Source organism: Hirundo rustica, chromosome 3 (assembly GCF_015227805.2).
Source record: "Hirundo rustica isolate bHirRus1 chromosome 3, bHirRus1.pri.v3, whole genome shotgun sequence".
Classification (NCBI taxonomy): domain Eukaryota; kingdom Metazoa; phylum Chordata; class Aves; order Passeriformes; family Hirundinidae; genus Hirundo; species Hirundo rustica.
Window position 1 is genome coordinate 113,550,105 of NC_053452.1, and position 22,499 is coordinate 113,572,603.

Consider the following 22,499-nt stretch of genomic DNA (forward strand, 5'->3'; position numbering starts at 1 on the left):
AACTGCTAATCCATTTATGCTGGAGATCAATATTTAGAAGACCCCAAATAAATATCTTGAATTGTATAGAGAACTTCCAGATGGCTATAGTTAAGTGGAGTATATCTTTTCCTGTGTGTCTACTTATAATAGACAAGCTATAGAATTATAGAATTGTTTAAGTTTGAAAGATCTGAGATCACCAGGTCCAACCATTGACCCAAGACTGCCAAGGCCACCTCTAAACCATGTCCCAAAGTGCCATTTTTGCATGTGTTTTCATTCCCTCCAGGCATGGAGACTTTATTTCTAGAGTGTTATGAGCACCACTGGGCCATGAAACCCATTTCAATGCCTGACCTCATTTTCCATGAGAAAGTTTTTTCTAACATTCAATCCAAAGCTCTCCCGGTGCATCTTTGGGCCACGTACTCTTGTCCTGTCCCTGTTCCTTGGGAGCAAGGCCTGACCATCCCTGCCCCCAGCTGTCCCCTCCTGTCAGGGAGTTGTGCAGAGCCAGAAGGTTCCCCCTGTGCCTCCTTTTCTCCAGGCCGAGCTCCTTTCCCAGCTCCCTCAGCTGCTCTTGGTGCTCCAACCCCTTCTCCAGCTCCGTTCCCTTCCCTGGACACGCTCCAGCCCCTGCAGGTCTCCTTTGTCAGGAGGGTCTCAGAGCTCTCCCCAGGGCTGGAGGTGCTCCAGCAGTGCCAGCACAGGGGATGGGCACTGCCCTGGTCCTGCTGGGCACACCAGTGTTGGGACAGCCCATGGACCATTTGCCTCCTGCCCACCTGGGCACACCTGGGTCATGTTCAGCTGAAAACCTGTTCATGACCCAGGAAGGAAACAAGCAGGAGATACCTTATGGCCTGGAATCTCTAGGGTTTTCTTGACCTGGAATGTTGTGTCCTTATCTTTTACATGCGTTGTTTGAGGTGTTGCCACCCATAAATTAAGTTCCAACTCCTGACAGATTGCCCACAACCAAACCAAAAATTTGGGGAACCTAGAAATCTTCTCAGCTCAGTGTACAAGTTAACTGGTGCAAGGACACGATAAGCCTGAGATACATTCCTCTTGAAAGGATGTCAGTGTGTTGTTATTTTCACCTCCATGCCAAAAAGGCACCAAAATGGAAGTACCCTACTAATGGAATTACCATCCACAATTAGCACCATTTCCATTTGCCCTAAATAGCCAGTGATTTCACTGTGCCCTAAATAGCCACCAATCTACCTCTCTTTAATGCTAATGAAGTAGAAGAGCGCTGGCATACAGGAGTATTTCTAATTCAGAGGATCCGAGGGAGCCTGCACGCATCATTAACGTGGAGAGCTTCATTATCAGAGGAAAGAGCCTTCCCCTGAACTTCTCCTGGCTTTATTTGAAAGAAACTAGGAGGCAATGGTCTTAATGCAAAATTAACCCTCCTTTTAAACTGCTGGAAGCCTTTACAAACTGTAAGGGGAAAAAAAGGATGACTCATTGTAAAGGCTGTATTTTTATATCGAAGCAGGTTTCAATTAAGGAGCAATTTGCTTTAGAAATATGGCAGGATTACAGGATAGGGCTTTACAGTCTGAGCCACAATTCACCAATTGTGACTGTATAAACTGTTATGTAATTTAGCTCAAATGCATTGTGCAGAACTGCTCGACAGATATGGGCCACAAAGGATTTGTTAAGCCAATCAACAACATGAAGTAGAACAAATATTAACTCTCCTGTTTATGTTTACCATTAACTTATTTATCCTAAGGGTCTATATCTGTGTGTATGAAGGCAGGCACTCTGTTTAGCTCTAAATGCTTTCTGTTTGTGCAATAATCCATTATGATTATCCCTCTTCAAAAACAGGAAACAATTTAGCATTGAACTTCAAATGGGACACCACATGTTTATATCAAGAGTCCATGTTTATTGTTGGCCAAAGGGAGGCTAATTCCAAATTATGACCATATCAAACACTTTACAGGTTTAATCTTGGGCCCCAGACCAGTTCACTTTATTTTAATTGCCAAGAACTAAAAATTTTCAGCTGTTTTCAGTAAATGTGTATATCTTTGTGGAGATATCAAGCTCATTTTTCAAATCTGTCTTCTATTATGAATCCTTAGTAGCAGTGATTTTTTTCATTCATGAGTCTTTTAGGAAATAATCACATCTTTGACCCTGATCCTGAGTCACCACCATGGGCTGAATTCTAAGTAGAAGAAGAATTGAGATGACTTCCCAGGAATAGAAAGGGTTGTGACTGACAAGTCAACATGGATTCATTCAGAGTAGAATTTCAGTTTGCTACCCCTGACTTCCAAAATCTCCTTTGTTCTTAAAGCATTTCCACAGATCCTACAGTTTACAAGTTGATATTTTCAGGAAAAGTAAAATCAAACAGAAATCCTGAGCTGGAAGGCGGTTGGTAAACAAACAGCTCAAATGTCTGCAGTATGAGCATAGTAAAGACCAGAGGAGGACCGCTTGGTTATCCTGTTTTTCCCACATCAGGCAGAGCTCTGAAGAGTCCCTGCAAGTGTCCAAGGCCAGGTTGGATGGGGCTTGGAGCAACATGGGATAGTGGAAGGTGTCCCTGTCCATGGCAGGGGGTGGAACTAGATGGGCTTTAAGGTCCCTTTCAACCCAGACCATTCTGTGATTTTAGGATCAATATGTTGGTTACTGCAGGGAGTCCCAGCGGATGCACCTGGCTCTGATCTATCCAGGCCATGAGAAGGATCCAACGAGCTTGCCAGATTTCTCCTTGCAAGGAAAGAAAGCTTAGGACCAGCAAATGTTGCCTCAATATTGAATTTATCTCCCTGCACTTCGAAATACCTCAGATGATGGTCAAGCTGAGGGAGAAGGCTTGAGGAAATATCTTGTCTTGCACAATCGTAACACTGCAGGATCTGGCTTTTCTGCCCACAACCCTGACTGCAGGGTGAATGGAAAGGAGTCTTCCATGGGCAAACAAATTTGTCTTGGTGGGATGTCTGAAATGCCAGACTTGCAAGAGTAAAAGCTGAATCTCTAAAGCTGAGTTGAATGGTCAATCATTTAATATTTGCCTGCCATGCTACATCACAGGAGCCCTCATAGGATGGGTTTTGGGGACAAGTGGCCATGTAAGCTGCCCCATGTGTAGGTGCAATCATGTACATGGGGAGGACACATGGCCAGAGAGTGACTGAGGACACTGAGAGAAGAATTGTGGCTGTCAGAGTGTTTCACAGCAGGGGGATGTTCAGCTGAAGGCACCACAGAGAGTAAACATCAAAGGAAAAGCAAATCTAGAGAAATCATCTGAACTCTCTTAAAGACTCAAAGACACAGAGGTAGGGGGGGATACTGTTCCACCAGCAGTGGGTGGGTTTGCAGCAGAAATGCATCACACAGAGAGGATGTTAGAGCCGATCTAGGAATTAAACCTAAAAAGTTAATCTTGCTCTGCAGGAGGAGAGGGAGACAGAGGCTTGGACTACAAGACTGATGCTGAGCAAGTCCAAGGCTTCCCCAGTGAGTAAATGAAAGCAAATTTGAGGGACCAGGAAGGAAACTCCCTTTTGGCAAGCGCAGCCACCGAGTGTTTGGAGTCCCCTCCGCCGCGAGGTGCTGCCAGGCTGAAGATTATTCTAATGCTTTCCTCTTGTAAAAATTATGCATAATGTGAAGAAACTTTGAAAGTCACTTAATCATGTTATGACAATTTTTTAATGAAAATTTGTTTTAATATTAATAGAGATTCATAGTTTCATGATAATATGGGTAGCGGTGGCATTTGGAGCAGCCGATTCTAGCCTGCAGCCATGCTGCGCTCTGCCATAGCATAAGCTGTGCTTCAGACTACTCAATAACTTTCTCACATATAAATTTATAAAGACTTTTATAAGCTCCAATTACACTTTTAAAAGACATAAAACCCCTCTTTAAAGTGTGCTTACGTGACACATTAGTTTAACTTTCAACTGGACTTTGTGAAGAAGGGTTTTGTTACAACAGTACACACTTGGAAATGGATCCCCATTTCCCTGGAAGTTGTTGAGTGAAGTAGTTCAGGACAGAGAGTTACAAAATGTTCAAGACAGTAGTTTTCCTTTTCTCAAAAGAGAAAAAGAAAACTATAGTTTTCCTCTAACAAAACACTTTTTTTCCCCAAACACATAGTTTATTTTGGGGAAAAGTGTGAATACAACACATGCATTCTGGCAAATTAAACAGCACAAAGATAAAGAGTCAATTGCTCACATTGTATCATAAATAATTAATGTTGTTCCAGACATTATTTTAGCTGGCCCCAAACATCCCTATCCCTGACAGCTCCCAGGCAGGGGATCTTTCCTAAATGACAGTGCTGATGCAACATCCCTGATGTTTTGGAGACTGAGATGTTTAAAAACATGGCCATGTCCAATCCTTGCCAGTTGCCCTCAGGGGCAGGGAATTATCCTGAGGTTGCTGAGATAGAGGTTGCCATACTAGGTCTGCCCTCTTAAAACCCATTATTTTCCTCAGCCCTCAAGATTTTTGGAGCTGGAATCCCATCCCTGAAATTCAGGATGGTGAGAAGGAAAAAACACCACCATCTCAAGCTTCTCATGTTTTTTTTTTTGAGGAACACAGAAAATTCACGTTACAGAAGTGACAGGTCTCATATTCCATGGCCTGGTAGAGCAGGATGGAAAGATTTCTTCCAGAGAGATTTTTAACTCTTTTCTTGTCAGAAACTAAAGATAGCCAACCAACAGTGCTTTTGACTTTTCATTGAGATGAGATGGATCCAAGAGGAACTTGTTAAGAATTCTTTTCCTGTCACCCACCTATCTTTATACTCTTTTACTCAACCTCTGCTCCTAGTCATGTTCTGCTGTATTAATCCTAAACGATTCCCTTTTTATTGCAAACATTCTCCAAATACATCTGGAGAAAATTCACCCATTCTCCTTCTCCCACTCCCTCATCCTCTGGTCATGCTGTAGATATTTTATTAATTGACTTTTACTCTTCATCCCCTCCAGCTCCTTTTATTCCCCATCCTGGTCCTCTCCCAGGTTCCTTTTGGAGCTCTATCCAACTGAACAAAGCCTCCCTGACTCACCACACTCATCTGGCTGGATCTGACCGTCTTTCAGCCTTAACAAGACAGTGATTTGGCTGCTGGGAGCTGCTCAGGAGAGAGGATCTGGAAGCAGCACCGAGAGGATGCTCACGGTCTCTGGGGTTCCTCTGCTGAGTACACAGTCCTCAGGAGGACAAGTTAACAGCTGGCTTCTTCTTCTCAGGCTGTCAAGGATCTTTGATGTAAACTGACTCCCAGCTCATGCAGATGAATAATCAAGAAGCTAAATAAAGGGTACTTGCTTGAAATAAAACCTTAATTGAGAAGTCTATGAAGATATGACTAATCATTGAATCCTGGAACAATTTAGACTGGAAGGGAACTTAAAGCTCATTTAGTTCCAACCCCCTGCCCTAGGGAGAGACACTTTATACTAGACTAGGTTGCTCCACTCCCTGTCTAACCTAGCCTTAAACACTTCCAGGTAAATTCTCATGCAGTTTACTAGGAAGACAAAATTTAGGTCAGCCTAAGTCTTCCAGAGTTATCAGTAATGACACAGATTGCTCCTTACCCACCTTTTGATGCCAGGAGAAACAAGGTGTATTAAATATATTAACTGTCGTGAATTAATAACAATTACACGGCGGCAGTACCCAAAAGGACCCAAATCCCTCTACAGGCATCATTTAAAGAAGCTTCATCCGCCCACACAGCATCAGCCCAAAGACCTTGCAGTCCATTTCATCAAGGTATACACAGATTAGAAAGGTAATCAATTTCCCCCAGACCTCATGGTTAACTGCTTAGGGAAGACACCAAGAACAGTTTTATTTTGCCTTCTATCCAGTATCCTTTTAGTTAAATCAGAATGACTCCAAGTTCTTAAATTTTTGCAGACTTTTGATTTCGTTACAAGACACAGTAATCACAAGCAAATCACAATCACTGCTGCATTTTTAGCAGCTCAAAGTCTTATAGTTTTCTCCTTCATGGGAAAAAACTGATTAGGTTTTTTCCTATTTGGGAAGGGGTTGAGGTTTTCACCCTCCTTCTTTTAAAACATGAATTATGAGGCAGACATGAATAATTGGCAGCCCTCTGACAGAGCACTTCAGGATTTCTGCCCATGTACGACTAACCTGAGACAGCAAAAAACAGATAATTGTTCAAATTTGTACTTCAAAAGGAGAGTGGAATGCTGAGCAGGGGACTAGGAAGGGAAGATGAGCATGGTACAAAAAGCAGGAGTGATGATCCTAGATTGTAGATCTCTAAAAGTCTTTTTCATCCTTTTTCTTAAGTCAGAAATTTGCAGGTGTCCTCACTGGGTGATAGAAGTGGTGGCTGTTCCTGGCTGAGGAGAATTTCTCCACTGGATCCCCTTAGCTGCCAGCTGGTGAAAGGCAGGGACAATTCCAGCTCGGGAAGACAAATGAACTGGAACAGATCTGGGAGCTGTACAGCCACCAAAGCTGATGGGAACAACCTGGCTGTACCTCAGGACTTAACTATTATTAAAGCTCTCTCTAATTTCCCAAGCTATCAAATACTTCAGTGTGAGATGCCAGATCCGACACAGCATCTCCAGGAGATCCTTGTCCTTCTGCCATGGAGTGACAGGCCATGGGAGATAGCACAGCAGACTAAGAGATGCCACTGCTCAGGCTTTAGATCTAGTTTAGGACCAAGCAGAGGGGTAGCAGTCCTGGGACTGAGCTCAGACCCAGCAGCAAGTTCAGCATAAAAAAACAGAAGCAAAACCCATGCTGTACTTTGGGAGGTGGAACAATTACTTACAAATGAAGAGCCATTCGGTGGAAAACAAGGTCACTCTCACAGACACTGCCACCAGAAGCTTGGCTGAAGTTGGCACTGGCAGTGCAAGATGCTGCCAGGATATCTGTGGAAGGCAGGACGTGACTTCCCTTCCGTCCTGTGGTGGAGCCGTCAAGATCCTCAAGGATGGCAGAGTGAGGAAAAGGGAAGGACACTTGGAAAGGGGAATTGGTGAAGGTCAGATGTTCAGCTGTCACTGTAAACCCACCTGTGGGTGACAAGCAGCATTTCAAAAAAAACAGAATGGTCACCTCATGTAATGGGCCTGAAGACAACTCTCTGGAGGAAAAGAGACAAATTTCATTCCACCTTGCCTTTGGAAAAATGTCTGATGGGTCCAAAAAATTGGGAGATTCAGGAAAATAAGTAGAGATGGTTGTAGGAATAGCTATTGCTGTGCTATGGCCAGACCAAACTTGCCCAGTACCCTGCTGTGACTGTGGTTCACATTCACCTGATCCAGGTGCTGCTCCTGGCCCTACCAACATCTCCTCAGTGAATCCAAACAGTTCTTCACAGGCCCCACAGCCAGAATTACAGTGATTCTTAGAGATTCTGCTGCCTTCTTTTGAAGGTAAATGTTTTAGAGGTGAGTACATTGTGTAAATGTACTTGACTCTTCTGTATATGTGCAGCACCTGGCAGATAAAGCCTCAACTGAAAAGTGAGCCTGGAGGATTTTTTCACTACTGAAACACAGATAGCTACAAAAAAAAAAAAAAAAGAATACTCATGCAGGCTAAAGTTTATAGGCACATTAATATTTACAGAAATGTCAGAAAACCGTTGTCCCATGGACTGTAACAAATCAGCTTTGGCAGGAGTATTCATACAACACATGGGCTACTATTTGACTGTCCTATTCCCAGTTTTAGCCTGGCTAAGCCAGATTTTACTATTCCTTCTGTCCTTTGATCTCATCCCCTGAAATCTTTTTCTCTTCTATGCTATTGTAGGGCAGTCTTCATTTATACATAAATACATTTTATTACAATACAGGAGGCAATTTCAGTTGGAACATTCTCCAAAGAGCCTTTGAGTAGCTCTTCAGAGCTCAGAAGGATGCTTAGTTTGCACGTTGTCTTAAGCAAATTCACCTCAGGTTTAGGCTGGCCTGAGGTAGCAGCTTGGTGAAATTCTGAGAGGTTGTGTCATAGCTTTTGAAGAAATCATCACTCTTGAAGTTTTACCTCCCAAAAATGAAGATTCAAAAACAAGCCAGTTGTAAAATCCATTTCCACTGAGAAAACTGTATCAGTGCAAAAGTCAGGCAACATTTGTCTTAAAATAAATGCAATATGTGGCTTCAACTGAGTGATGAAGCCATATCGAGAAAGACTGGGGAAAACCTGAAATCTCAGCCCATGTAGACGAGTTATCAATGGTAGTCTGTGGAAACTGTGAACTTATAATTGAAGAGGAAGCTAGGGATTTGGGAATCCTGAGAAATAAATATGAACCAGACTCACCCTGCCCTTGGTAACAGCCAGAACAGGTCTTGATGGCTGAGCAAGTGTTCACATCAAAGTTCCTGAAAACTGTGTTGGAGATGAAGAGCTGGTATCTTTTGGGAGTTTTTAGTCCTGCAGACATACAGGTCCTATCCTGAAATGAAGGAATGAAGGAAACATCACCATGTGAATTATAGAGTACTAAAATCGTTTGGGCTGGAAGGGACCTTAAAAGTCACCTCATTCCAACACCCTGCCATGTGCAGAGACAACTTCCAAAAGACCAGGTTGCTCCAGGTCCTGTCTAACCTGACCATGAACATTTCCAGAAATGGCGCATCCAGGATGCAAGAGTGTGATTTCCCATAGATGTGGGGTTTAAAGCACAGATGCGAGCTATTGGCAAATTCTAACATCCATCTGATTCATCACTTGAAGCAGGTGATAGCATCACATTTAAGGACAGCTTGTTGCCCTTTGTTAGAGTTGTTGCATAGTAGTTATGATTGGACATTTGAAGGAAGAGGAAAATGTACATTCCCTGGGGAGAAAGAATCCACCTAAAAGCCACAGTGAGTGGATTTTTACAGCCCTGTTTTCCTTTCCCTTTTTTGTCCAGCAACTAGAAATTTTTCCTACTCTGCATAGATGACCATTCCTATTTCTGTTCTAAGTACAATCTGAGCACCGAGATCCAAAGGCATTTTGCATGATTTGGGATGGGGATGCACTCAGGACAGGCTCTCTGAAAAACTCTAGAGGACTTCAGGGTCTATTAGAACTCAAAGAACCAGAATAGAAGAGCAAAAGCCATGGGAGATGAAAAACACAATGGATAAACTGGATTTTGGGGTGATTGTAGTCCGCGACACAGTGGAAGTGTACAACTCTCTGCCAAACTATCTTGGAAATGGGCTGGAAATAAAGAGAGAGTTAGTGAGCAGCCTGGAGGAGGAAGGGCTGGCAGGAGTCTGTGACCCTGTTTCTGAGGCCAATGAATACTTGTAGAATATATCTCAAAAGCCATACTAAAGAATCAGTCAAGAAATCCACCTCATGTGAAAACACCTGCAACTGGAAAGAAAGAATGTAATGGACTCTTATAAGTAGATTATTACTTCAAAGAGAAGGTGCTATCTTCAATCATTGTAAGACACAGTAGTTCCATCAGCTGTTTTATTCTGAGGTCAAAACATCAGGAGAGATAGGCCTGGTCCTTGGGCCATCCTATTCCAAGTCAGCGCTAAGCAGAAATCCCTGGTTTCTGGTAACAAATTGAAAATCTCCGCTTGCTTTTTTCGTACACTTGTGGTTCTTCTATCCCACACAATTTTCTATATTTTAATTAATTAATTTTATCTTAAAAAACAGCAAATAGACCACTATGAGACAATAATTTCTCCCTTGTGTGTCTCAGAACTCTTGCTTTTTCCAGGAAGAAATGCTTCTCCTTAAATGGTCCCACAAAGACAATGAGTTGCTTAATGAGAAAGTGGAGGAGGCTTTCTGAATGTCTAACAAGTTAACAAAAATCTTTCACTTGGCTTTTACAGGTCCTGGATTTAGTCCTGTCACTAATGTTTCAAAGACACAATTTTTCAATGTCCTGATATTTCCAGAAAACAATCTTGTTTTAAAAACACTTTTCACCAAGGGAAAACGGAGTGGAATATCCAATGTTCCCATTAAATCAATGTTACAAAGTTTCAATTTATATTAAAGAGACATTATTATTAAAGGGAGAATTACATACATTAAGATATAAATTATGACAAGGAGGTTCTTATCGTGAGATAATCAAATATAATCACCTCCCTGAGGTACTGCAAGAAACAAGGCACAGCGTGAGCCTCTCTAAATCTCTTAGCAAGTACAACATTGGAGTGCTTCCGTGGGTCCTGCAAAGCAAAAACAAAGACATCCAACCCTTGGTGTCAAAGAAATCCACTGGGACATCACTGGGACTCTTCCAGGTTGGACAGGTGAAGCCAGGATTTTATCTGAACTATCTACTTAGAATAGCTCTGCTAAGGAGGTTTCTTTTCTGTGAGCTTCTAAAGAAAACTCATTTAAAATACAGGGTTTTTTTCTGCCAGTCAGAGAGAAAATTAATTTAACAAGAGAAAACTGAACAAGGGGAAAAGAAAAAAAGAAAAAAAGACCTCAAAATCATGAACAAGCAGCTGTGGTCAGTTGTAACTAAAAGTCCATTGTTATCCATGTTATTAATCTATTAACAACCTGGTAGCACCCAAAGGACCTTGTCCACCTGCCTAAAGAAACAGTGGAAGAAGAACATATTTACTGCATAAATAAAATTACATTTTGTCAGTATTTTTCATTCTCAAGTAAAAAATGTAACACTTTGTGTTACAAGTGGACCAATGATGCTGAGAGAGAGCAGAGGAAACCAAAGGGTTAACAAGGATAGAAACCAAAGCTGGTGTTCCCCCTCAGTATTCTCAAATCACTAAACTAAACCCTGTGTCTGTGTATAAATGGTGCTAAATGCAAAAGGTGTATAGGAATTTGTGTTAGAAAAGCTTGATTAGAGAAAAATTATGATTTCTCTCAAAAAGTCAGGCTTGGTGAAATTCTAATATTTTTCTGAGACCATATTAATCCTGGAAAAAAATATGAGTAGGAATAAAATTTGCTCTTATCTTGCTAAGATCCTTCAGCTTTTTGTGTTTGTGATTTTGCTTTCATTTTTGAATGTTGTTTTAGAAAGAATATACAGGATTATGCCTTATAGTGTGAAATCATGTAGTAGTTTCTAATGAAAATAGAAAGAAACAGAGTCCTTGTTTCAAATTTGTTCCAAAAAAAGAATTTTAAAAAATTCCATGATGAAAAGAAAAGATGTTTGGGAAAAAAAAGTAGAACAACAGAACCATTTTGGTTGGAAAAGCCCTCTAAGACTGTGGAGTCCGACCATCAACCCAGTGCTGCCAAGGCCAACACTAAACAATGTCCCAAAGTGCCAACATTTACATGGTTTTTAAAACCTTCCAAGTGATTCCACAACTGCCCGAGGCAGTATGTCCCAACACTTGAAAACCTTTCAGTGAAGATATTTTCCCCCAAATCCAGTCTAAACCTCTGGAGCAACTTGAGGGCATTCCCTTATAACCTATTTAAAATTCAAGCTTTTCCCAAGCTGCCGTGGAGCAGGGGCTGTTCTCCAGGTTGCTTTCTTATTTCTCCAAATTCCTATTGAAAAGTTGCTGTGAGACTTAAGAGACATTGAAATATTCCCCACAGTTCTTACCTTTTGCCCAAGGTGTCCATTTAAAACACTATCAGACACAGAGATGTTTCCCAGGCTTTCCACGATGTCAATGCCAAAGTCTTTGCAAGTAGAAATCCAGAAATGCTGGAGTTCAAGGCTCCTGCCACTGAAAATCTACATAAAAGGAAAATAAAATAATAATAATAGATATCATAATCAAATAATAGAATGGTTTTGGTTAGAAGGAACCTTAAAGACCATCTTATTCCAACCCCTGCCATGGGCACTGACACCTTCCACTATCCCAGGTAGCTCCAAACCCCATCCAACCCAACCTTGAACATTTCCAGAGTGGGGCACCTAAAAGAAAGAAGATTGTTTAATGGAAATAAGCAGAAAAAACTTAGCAATTTGTGTATTCTAGGACAGTCACATAAAAAGAAATTACAAGTTATGTAGAGAAAATAACAATAACAAACCTGCAAATCACCCTTTTATTTTTTTTCATACAAATAAACTTTTCCAGAAAGAGACTACATCAGCCTGAAAAAATCATACTGATAAATTGGACATCTTCAGAGGAGGAGTCATAGGGATGGGTGAGGCTATAAAACCTTATAGAGAAACACATACAAACTGTTCAGGTCATCAGACAGGAATTAACAGGATCATAGGCTCCAAATTGTGAGTATGGGAAAAAAGTATGACATAATAAAGGGTGGAGTGACTTTTTAAAATCAGATTACTATATTAGCTGGATAACAAAGCTAGACAAATCCAAATAAATCAAAAGTGCAAAATTTTAAGAAGAATTTAAAAAAGGATCCCATGAAGTCATCAGTTCTATAAGGGTAACCTATCTACCTATTGCAATCTTCATGAACAGCTCAGATCCACTTGGATGATTCTTTATTTGGCAACATGATTTAGTGGAAACTGTCTCCATTGCAGGGAGATTGGAATGAGATGTTTTTTAAAGCCCTTTCCAACGCAAACCATTCTAAATTCCATGATTACAGTGGCAGACAGATGCTAGATGATTACAGAGAACACCAGTTAGTGAAATAATCACTAATTCTGCAGCAAAAAAGAATCCACACAAATCAAGTTTCTGTTTCCTTCATTAAAGTAGGAGCCTCCAGGTGAGGGACATGGACATACAGGCACAAGTGCTTTCAGTCAGTGTGGAGGTGAGATAACTGGAAAGATCCTGAGCATGACAGAAGGCAGTGGGGACAAACATACCTGTGCTCCCCCGTGGCAGCTCCAGGCTGTGAAGTTGTTGAACTGAACATGACGGACTGGCAAGTACCCTGGGTACACCATCAACCCGTGCCTGTTTAGGGGAGAAAGCCATGGAGACCGTTCCTTTACAGAGCACATACTGCTAAGCAGATTTTTCCCTTCATCATTTTGATAGGAAAAGTCTTAAATCTGTGACAGTTTTCTGCAAGAGGTTTTAGTGCTTAAAACCCAAGTCCAAAGTTTTCAGTGTTAGACCTATCAGAGCTAAAAGGGAGTGTGCAGTGCCACTGAGAGGCTTTCACTACAAAACACCCTCCCATGCTCATAAATTTTCAGTCAGCTTTACCTTTAGATAATCCTGGCATGGATCTGGATAGATAAGATTTTTCTTTATCTTGGATTCAGCTAAATTGGAATACAGCCCAAATGTATGCATTCCTGAATGCAGCACTTGGTTTGACCTTCTCAGAGATTTAAAAATCCAGATTTGTATCCATGTTAACTCAAAATCCAGGTCACCTTATCCACTGATTTTCAGTGCAATGTCATTTTTCAATACGCTTTCTGTTTTAGGGAAGCACTGGTTAAAACTTTTGTCAACAGCTGTTCCTGGATATTAAAGGAACAATTGTTGCATGAAATATCACAGAACCATGGAATCCTGGAGTGTTGGAGGGACCTAAGAGATCATCTCGTTCCACCACTCTGCCATGGACAGGGACACCTCCCACACCGATTCTGCCCTGCTCCAGACAACTCTGCTTGCAAGAGAGAAGGACCTGAAAGAGTACAAGACGGGGGGAAAAGAAGGGCAAGGCCTTTTCTGCCCACCACTGCAATTATAGAAGGCACAACCATTTGCTGAAGGAAAAATCTCTTTAACCGAACTCCCTAAGTACCTGGTGCAGGAGTGAGCTGTGTTCTCACTGAAGGACAGGAGAGGCACTTGGGATGGTCCCTCAGGGGAGAGATGGAAGAAATAGCCATAGCCAGCACCACACACTGTGTTACCCTGTAGAGAGGAATATGTGACTATGAAAATAATAATACCACAGATTTCTGGAAATTAGAATCAATTTAAGAAACACATAAATTAAAATCCCGGCTGAAGTCCATTCAAATTCTGGTAAACTGGCTGGTGGAGACTGGTACCTTGTTTCTGCATCCCCAATCTTGCTCTGTTTCCATTTTCACCTTGGGCCAATTGTAAAAATACTTGTTTTCATAACTGACAAGGACTGGCCAAGCAGTAGAGACAAATGGCAGAAAAATGGTGTTGTCGCAACTTTTCAAGAAGTAAGTAAGAAAAAAATGTGTTGAAAACTTAAATCTATAAACTCTTTTTTATATATGAAAATGTGAGGAAGGAAAAGTAAATCACAAATTAATTATAAAGGTAAATCACTAACTAATCAAGTTTGCTGATTTCCTTCTCAGTCTGGATATTTCTCTTATCTCCCAAAGCAAATATGGGATGAGAAAATATAGGAAATATTTGCATGGAAAAAGCCAGACTCCTATAAGTCAAGAGAAAGCAAAGAAAAACATCTTCAGGGTATGACTAAACAATTAAACTTCCTTACACCTGTGGTGAATTATGTGGTTTGGATGATTTTTTTACAGGGTAAGTGAATAACCATATGAAGATGTGCTGTAAGTTATTGTCATTTAATATCTCTTAAAGAAATTACATTCTAAATGCTGCACTTTAGTTACATTATTGTGTTGCAAGAGGTAAAAATAAGTGGACAAAAGGCCCAATTGGCCTTAAAATTAGGAGTTTGTATTACAGAATCTGCATCAAGTGAGTTATAAGAGTTGTATTTAGTGTGTTTTGAAATTTTCTCTCTAGGACAAAAAAAACTGCTCTTGTCAGATTAATTTGGAGACCAGACAAGCCTAGTTGGGTTTGTGTTGTGTCCATATAGCAACATCTTCATGTGAGCCCCTGTGTATGAACCGGCTCACCTAAGTCCAGATTTGTAGGTTTTAGCTCCCTTTCTAGGAAAATAAAATAAGACATAGGCATCTGCAGAAGGCAGTGCTTTTGGTCTTTCCTTAGACAAAATTAATTGCTCTCTGGAGGTATGTGGCTCTCTAAGGGGGGTCTGAGATGACCTTTTTTGCAGCTCTAAAGAGGGTTTGTTCTCTAAGGTCAGGTCTGACACCACGACTCCCATGCATAAGTCACCGGACAGTGTTAAAATACTAATGACTTTTTGGTCCCTGATGGTCCAAATCAAAGCTGAGCCTGGTGACCTCAAGGTGAAACCCTCCACATACCAATTACTTTCTTCTGACCCATCCAAGTGTGCTTCCTGCAGTCCTGATCTCTGGCATCTGTCAAGGAATAAAGTACTGAGACCCAAAGCTCTGCTTACTCTATCCCCAGGTAAAACTGCTGCTTTTTCTGAAAGTGTGGCCACGGACCCTTTTTCTTTAACAAAACACTTCTGCAGTCTAGTCACATAACTTCCAGGATATTTTACTTGCGACTCCAATCGTGCGTTCTACAGATGATTCATAAGGAAAAAAAACCCTGCATATTTATTCAGCCAGCTCGTGGCTGGAGGGCAGGGGTTTTAGGCAAGCAGGGAATTTTGTGTGGAAATCAATTCTTTGTGGAAGTCAGTATATTACGAATGTCCGTGCAACCAAAATTCCAGAGAGAAATTACCTCCCTGAGCATGCCAAATACCTGGAGGTATGCACTGCAAGTCAGTAAAATCAAGCGGCTGATGGTTTAAGTGTCTCTTAACCATACAACTCTGCTGGTGTAAATATTGCATGAATTTCTTTTAGATAGCTGAGACTCAAACTGTCGGCCTTAAAGATGACATTAAAGCTCTGGACGGCCTTAAAGATGACATTAAAGCTCTGGATGGTGTTCCCAGCACCACTCCCACAGTTTCAGAGCTGGGCAGGATGTGAGTGCTACCCACAATGTGCCTGCTTTAGTGTGGGTCCACTTTGCAGGAAAGGGTTTGGAAAAGATCTCAGCAGGGATGGAAGGTTGGGAAAACGCTGCCAAAGAGATGTGGCCTCACCTCTTTGGTACTGTGGAGAATGGCTGGATGGGGTGACACTAGGAAACAAATGCATTTATCAAGAGTGTGACAATCAGTCACTCCTCTGACACAGAGACACCAGCTGAGCTCCACCCCATTCATTCATCTGAACTGTTTCCCAGTCCTCAACATCAAGGTAAGAAAAGAAAGGGAGGGTTTCTCTGGATTTCTTAGATACGATCCATATGTTGTTAAGCATGAGCACCATATGCTGGCTCTGGGATTGCAGGGCATTGAGTGCTTATGAATTGCAACAATAAAAAGGCCAAAATTCACTAGGCCCAAGAGAGCCAAGAAAAAAAGATAAAAACCTACTTTTTAAATTCTTTTTTTCCTGGACAGAAAAAGAAAACCAAGGACACAGGGCAGATGTTTCAGTGAGAAAAAAGCCAATATCACAGAGGAGCATCTTCAATTCCTTGCTCTGGTAACATTTAAAAGGCAAGAAACCAGCCTGCTAATGAGATAGTCTATGACTCTAAAAAGTGATAACCTGGACTTGCACACTGTGTTTAGAAAAAAATTATACTAACCTTGTAATAATCAGTTTGCACTCATACTGTCCAAGTATAAAATTTCATCTAACAGCCTGATTCACCAGTGCACTTAAGAGTTTAAGTCAAATGGAAATCAGTGAGAATTAGGTCTCCAAATGTCTTTGTAGGCTCAGATTTGAGTGACTGCTCTGTCCCAATTTCCTCACCATTTAGGCTACCACTGAATTTCAAGGAAATTTAAGCTCTTCAGCCACCAATGCAAATTTAGGCTCCCAAGTAAATTGAGTAGTTATGAAAATATTACTGCAGGTCTCACTGCGGAAAGACTTAACCCATCATGCACAGAAGATGTTACACAGTTTGAACCTAGAGCTCTCTGCAGTCCCTGCCTTAAAGATTGCAACCAATAAGTTTAAACCATAAATCAAAAGACAGAAGTCTGAAAATAAACAAAAACAAACACAAAACCAATAAACAAAAAAGACCAAAAAACACCAAAAAATAAATTCTAAACTGGAAAAATTTCTATCACATGTTATGACCTGGGAACCAGACAGCTGGAAATGAGTCTTTCCCATTACATTCTTCAAACCTCCCCAAAAACTAGTGTTATAAGTACCTAAAAAGTTTGAGTCATTTGATCTGAGAATTTCCATGAGAGAAACGGTGCTAAGACTACAACATCATAATGCTGGTGCTCGACCAGGACCCCCAAAATGTAGTGTTTATCATTTCACTAAGTCCACAGTTCTTCTGCTTGGGAGAAATGTGACTTTTCTCTTAATATCCCTGTGCTTTGCTATCTTCCTGAGCACTGCTTGATCCTCTTGTACTGAAAGTGCAGTTAATAACAATTTAAACTGGTCAACTTCTTTGAGTTTTCCTTTTTTAGCTATGACTCCTCACATATTCCACTCCTCAAGATGATGAGGGTTAGCAGCAACCATCTGAGGGCCATCTGCTACCCTGCCTGGAGCAGCACATCTCTGGAGAGCAGAAAGGATCCCCTGATATTGGGGTATACAGACACAGCTGTAGCTTTTTATCTGTAAACTCACGTGAACAGAGAGGGATATATAAATGTGCGGAAAACCCCGCACAGCCAGTTCCCAGGAACCCATAGAGGTAATTGCAGCAAACCTTTTCAAAAGCTGAGCCAGTGGCGATGGAGCGAACAGCTCCAGGGTAAGTCAGTGCATGACAGTACAAAACTCTCTGTTTAGCGGAGCTGAAATTCTCATGATCCTGCCTAGCTGTTGTATTTCTAAACCATGTTTGATGGCCTTAAAAATGATAATTATGGCCTCAAGGGAATTGTAGAAAAGTTCTCTCCTCCTTCCTCGGTGCTTCTGTCTTCATAAAAACATAGGAAATATGTTGGTCACTTTTTCACCTTCAAATTTAGGGGCAAATCTTTCCTCATGGAGCAGAAGCCCTGGGGGTGATTAGGTCTTCACAAACAGTAATTGGTTTGGTTAGTGGGGATTAATGATAGAACAGGTTAGGATTATTTTTTAAATGAAAATATGCATTTTTCACTACTGAAAGTGGGGTAAGAAAGGTCAGTCTCCATGTAATTCCTTAAAATAGCTGGGAAAGAAAAGTGGTTTGACGTTGATGAAAATCATATTTTTCCACCAAACACATAAAAGTGACTCTTTGTTCTGCAATGTAAGACCAAAAAAGAGTATGAACTGAGGGAAAGCATCAGAGAATTAGTGAACGAAAGTATTTCTTCTGAGCTCGGCTTTTTGATGTGTGGCTGTTCAGCTGTCAGCTCTTTAAAAACTTGCTGTTTTATTACCATTTAGAATAGAGGAGCTTAGTTTCTTTCAAAATCAATGTCATTTTCATAGGACAGGGCACACATTATCTTTCTTACCCTGGAATGCTAATCTTCAGCTGTATTCTCAATGTGATTTTAAATCTAGACAGAGGTGTAATTGATGCACTGAATTTTAGTGTTTTTGTAGTCAGTCCATTGAAATTGAGGTGTTTTGGTTTTTTTTAATAATGGAAGAAATGCTAGAGAAGTTAAGACTAAACTTTTTCCAAGTTTTCTGAATCTGTGAGCATTATAAAATAAAACAAATTTTCAAAGTACCTCAGGATGAATTATCTCACTGTAATATTCCATTCCACTCAAACACAGCAAAATTCTCAGTAATAAATTCACCCAGGAACATAATTTATTTTGTAATATGCACTTGTTTCAATATCCCATCACAAGCACAGGTTCTGACAGCTCAGCCAAGAAACTAATATTATGTATGTGATCTCCCAGATAAATGAAGCTCTGCGTCTCTCTGGTACCTCTGATTAGAAAGGAAATGTTATGTCTTATACCAGAACTTCTTACCCTGATGTGGCTGGCAGGAGCCCTGACGTAGATCCCTGCCGGTGACAGTGTCTCAATATTGGATAAACCATCAGATACGGAAAGGCCAGTCACTATGTTGTTACTGATTTTGTTCTCCTCTTCCAGTCCCTCACCTTTAAAAGGAAAAAATATGAAGAAAAGGAAATTTTTTAATATATATATATATATATATATATGTAAGTATGTATGTATGTATGTATGTGTGTGTGTGTGTAAAAAATAAGAGAAAGAAAATATAAAAATAAACATAAATGTGCATATATTTGGAAACCCTCTATTATCATGATTCCCATTTCCATATACAGAAGCCCAGGTGTTATATTCACATATATTTCCCTGTACAAGGTATTATATGTGACTATACCACAATTCATATGTTCTGGACTGCAAGTTGATGGTGAAAATAAATAAAAAATGTGTTTTAAAGCAGATTTACAGTTGGGAAAAGAGATTCAGAGTGGTTCAGAGTGGGAAAGAGGCTCATCTATGCACACACAGGCATGCTCTTAGCAGTACTAGAATTCAAAGTCTTCTTTAACTCCTGTCTCTGTTCACTGCCCTACTTATTTGTAAGAATATTTCTCAACAGGCTGAAAAACCAGGTGCACCTCTGCACAAAAGTGGGGGGTTGCCTCCCTAAGCAGTGGAGTAGGAGAAGAGAAAGGGAAAAATCAATCAACAAATTGATCAGACAACACAGACTTGGGGTGCCCCAGATCTAGTTACAGTACAGAAGCAGGAAGAAGAAAACAAAATAAACATGTTTTAATCTACATCGTAAAGAAATGGACTACCCAACAGCAAGGAGTGGACAGTCCCGTACAAGCCAAGTCCAAATAAGGACACATTGATAGGAAAAGGGGAAACAGCCTCAGGTTGCCCCAGGCGAGGTTTAGGTTGGATATTAGGAAAGATTTCTTCATCTAAAGGGTGGTCAGGCATTGGAACAGGCTGCCCAGGGAAGTGGTGGAGTCACCATCCATGAAAGGGTTTGCAGCCATGGAGATTTGGCACCTGGGGACATGGTTCAGTGGTGGGCTTGGCAGGGTCAGTTTAATGGCAGAACTTCCAGAACCAGGAAGACCTTGAAGGTCTTTTCCAGCCTTAATGACTCCATGATTCTATGATCAGCACTGCTGCTCTTTTGGAAGAAGAATACAAAGTGGAATCTTGCAAATGACATAGGCCATTCTGTCTGGCTTACATTAGGAGCAAATCACATCCATTTACTTTTGTTTATCCAACAGAAATCATCATCTTCAAATACACCTGCTCAAGCTCTACTCATAATACAGGTCCTTTTCCAAATCACTGCTACCCCAAATGTAAGCCACTTAACAAGAAAACCTGTGCCTTTCAGTTTTTTGGGATAGCAATAAATACTTTTAACCTTCCCTCAGTCTTTTGAGGGAATCAGCTTTCTCAAATTTTCCTGTCTGTATGTACTACAAACAGTGCTACTACCAGAGTACCGCCACTAAAGAAGTCCTTTTGGCAGCCATATAGGATTTTGATGTTTGGACTTTCAAGCTTAGACTTCATGTGTCAAAAATTTTAAGCCCAGAGTGATGTTTTGTGACAGCCTTGCAAACCCTCTGAAAACAAGGATTTTAGGCAAAATCACTGAGAGAATCCAATCCCAGAGCTGCAAAGAGCCAGCTATAATAAATATCCCTTCACAGGCAACAAAATCATAAATAAATTAATTCATCAGACCCTCTGGAACTGCTGATAGTGAAGTTATTAAAAGCATCTTGAGGATAAGATATATCCAGGCTGAAACTTCAGCTTAACTCAGAGTCCTTTAACTCAGACACAGATCCCAGCTTGAGTCAGCCAAGGGATGCCAGCAGCTTGGAGGTCCTGCTCTGCTTCCCCATGGCTGCAAGGGCTCTGTGCATCAGCTTGGGCCAGTCCTTGCATCTCTCTGAGCCAGCTCTCTTCATCTGCAAGGTGTGTATTACCACACTGGGTTTATAATCTTCCCCATTTAAATCACGATATATCACTCCTCATTATATTTATACACAGCACCCAGCACAGGCACTTGCTGTGTGGGGGGAGCTGCAGGATCTGCAGAAAACTGAAGGTTTTCTTTTCTTCCCCTCTGTTTGTCTCATAATTCGTCATTTTTATCCCATTTCTCATGGAAAACACAAATCCAGCTATATCTCTAGGTATTCAGGCAGCAAAAGACCCCAGCAGAAGATGCTTCAAGTCAGTCTCCTGATGGTTAGTTAGGAGAAATATTTTGTTGTTGAACGTTTTTGTTGCTCCAAGCTCCAATTTATTTAAGTGCTAAATCCTCTGGTTAACTTTTAACATATGCTTTCATTCCATTATCTTCGACATCAAATGACTGAAGTTAAAGGTAATATGCTCTTAAATGCTTCACTGAGCTGTGATCTTAAATATTATGTAATGACACTTTTCCAAAGACAGATTAATCAATCCCCTAAAAAAAAAAAAAATCTACTATTCTTACACTAAAAAATAATTGATCCTGATCAAGTAAAGACTGACCTGAAGAAAAAGAGCTGGCTAAATGGAAGTAGCTGCTAGGAGTTGTGTGTGGAATGGTGGGAGTTTTATTCCAAATTCACTGACACCAGAAATTGCAGAAGATGCGATTAAAGTTCTCAGAGTGCAGTCAAGGATCTGCCATTCTTTCCTCCAAAGGTATTTTCATGCAAATGGGAAGCAGCACAAGTTGCTGTTGTATGCAGTGTAGATATTTGCCCGCTTCACTTACCCAGGAGAAGCCCATGGCCTGAAATGTTGTAGAAAACATTGCTGTCCACACTGAGGTTGGAGATCCCAGTCAGACGGAGGCCTTGGCCAAAGGAGTCCAGAACACAACAACCACGGATGTAAGAGTCTGGAAAGAAGTGAGTGGTGTGAGTAAAAATCACTCTGCAGATTGAGGACAGATATTGTATACCCCTTCCCTAGCAGAGAGGGTGACCTTCCCATCATCCTGGCCAGTGCTGCCTTCTGCCACGAGGAAGCCCTGACCCTCACTCAGTGATGAAGACAGCACAGGTAACAGTTGTCCCCCTCTGTGGCAGAGGGGTTGGAATGAGATGATTTTTCAGGTCCCTTCCTAATCAAACCACTCTACGATTCTGTGAGAGGTGCAAATGTAGCTGAAAGGGAAAATCCATCCAGCATCCTTAAAACACTATTTGAGCCCACCTAACTTGCCCCTACCACCACCAGTCTTCAGAGCCCACATTGCCACTTGCACGGAGATGAATTTGGCATTTAACAGTGACAAAGTCAAAAGAACTTGATGTGTTCCTTGACCTCTGGGCAATAAAATTAAGTGCTGGCCACTGCAACTAGCCAGCTCCCTCACAGTGTGTTAGTGTATTCATTCCCAGAGCTACTCTCTTCTACATCAAAAGAGCAACGTAGTATTAAATATATATATTATTTTAGGAAGAAACAGATACAAAGGAAGTGAAGCAGGTGAAACCACTCTGTCACTTGGCCTTAGACTAGAGATGAGGGTTTTTTTCCACATTTAATAATCCAATTTGTCAACTGACTCAAGAGCCAAGCACGTTTTGAGTGTGCCTGCCCCAGCTTTGGGCAGGAGAAGGTGGGTATCTGTTGGAGTCCAGGGCATTCCTTTGGTTGCCCTGGAGGGTCAGGGACCTGGGCAGGGGGGTCTGGGACCCCAGCCCAGAGCTCAGAGAGACACTGGATTTGATTTCAGTCCATGGGAGAGGCTTCTTGCACTGCAGGAAGCATTG

The 22,499-nt window shown here is 41.2% G+C and overlaps 1 protein-coding gene across 1 annotated transcript in view; it reads right to left on the reverse strand.

Annotated features, from left to right (window-relative positions):
* The window catches only part of PKHD1 (PKHD1 ciliary IPT domain containing fibrocystin/polyductin), a 245,592-nt gene that overhangs the window by 115,874 nt on the left and 107,219 nt on the right, over positions 1–22,499 (reverse strand). Inside the window, exons 41-47 of the mRNA XM_058419697.1 lie at positions 21,494–21,652; positions 18,721–18,854; positions 13,696–13,808; positions 12,797–12,887; positions 11,591–11,725; positions 8,338–8,473; positions 6,830–7,076 (exon numbers count right to left, since the gene is read on the reverse strand). Of these exons, the coding sequence (XP_058275680.1) occupies positions 6,830–7,076; positions 8,338–8,473; positions 11,591–11,725; positions 12,797–12,887; positions 13,696–13,808; positions 18,721–18,854; positions 21,494–21,652 (1,015 nt within the window). The remainder of the gene's footprint in view (positions 1–6,829; positions 7,077–8,337; positions 8,474–11,590; positions 11,726–12,796; positions 12,888–13,695; positions 13,809–18,720; positions 18,855–21,493; positions 21,653–22,499) is intronic.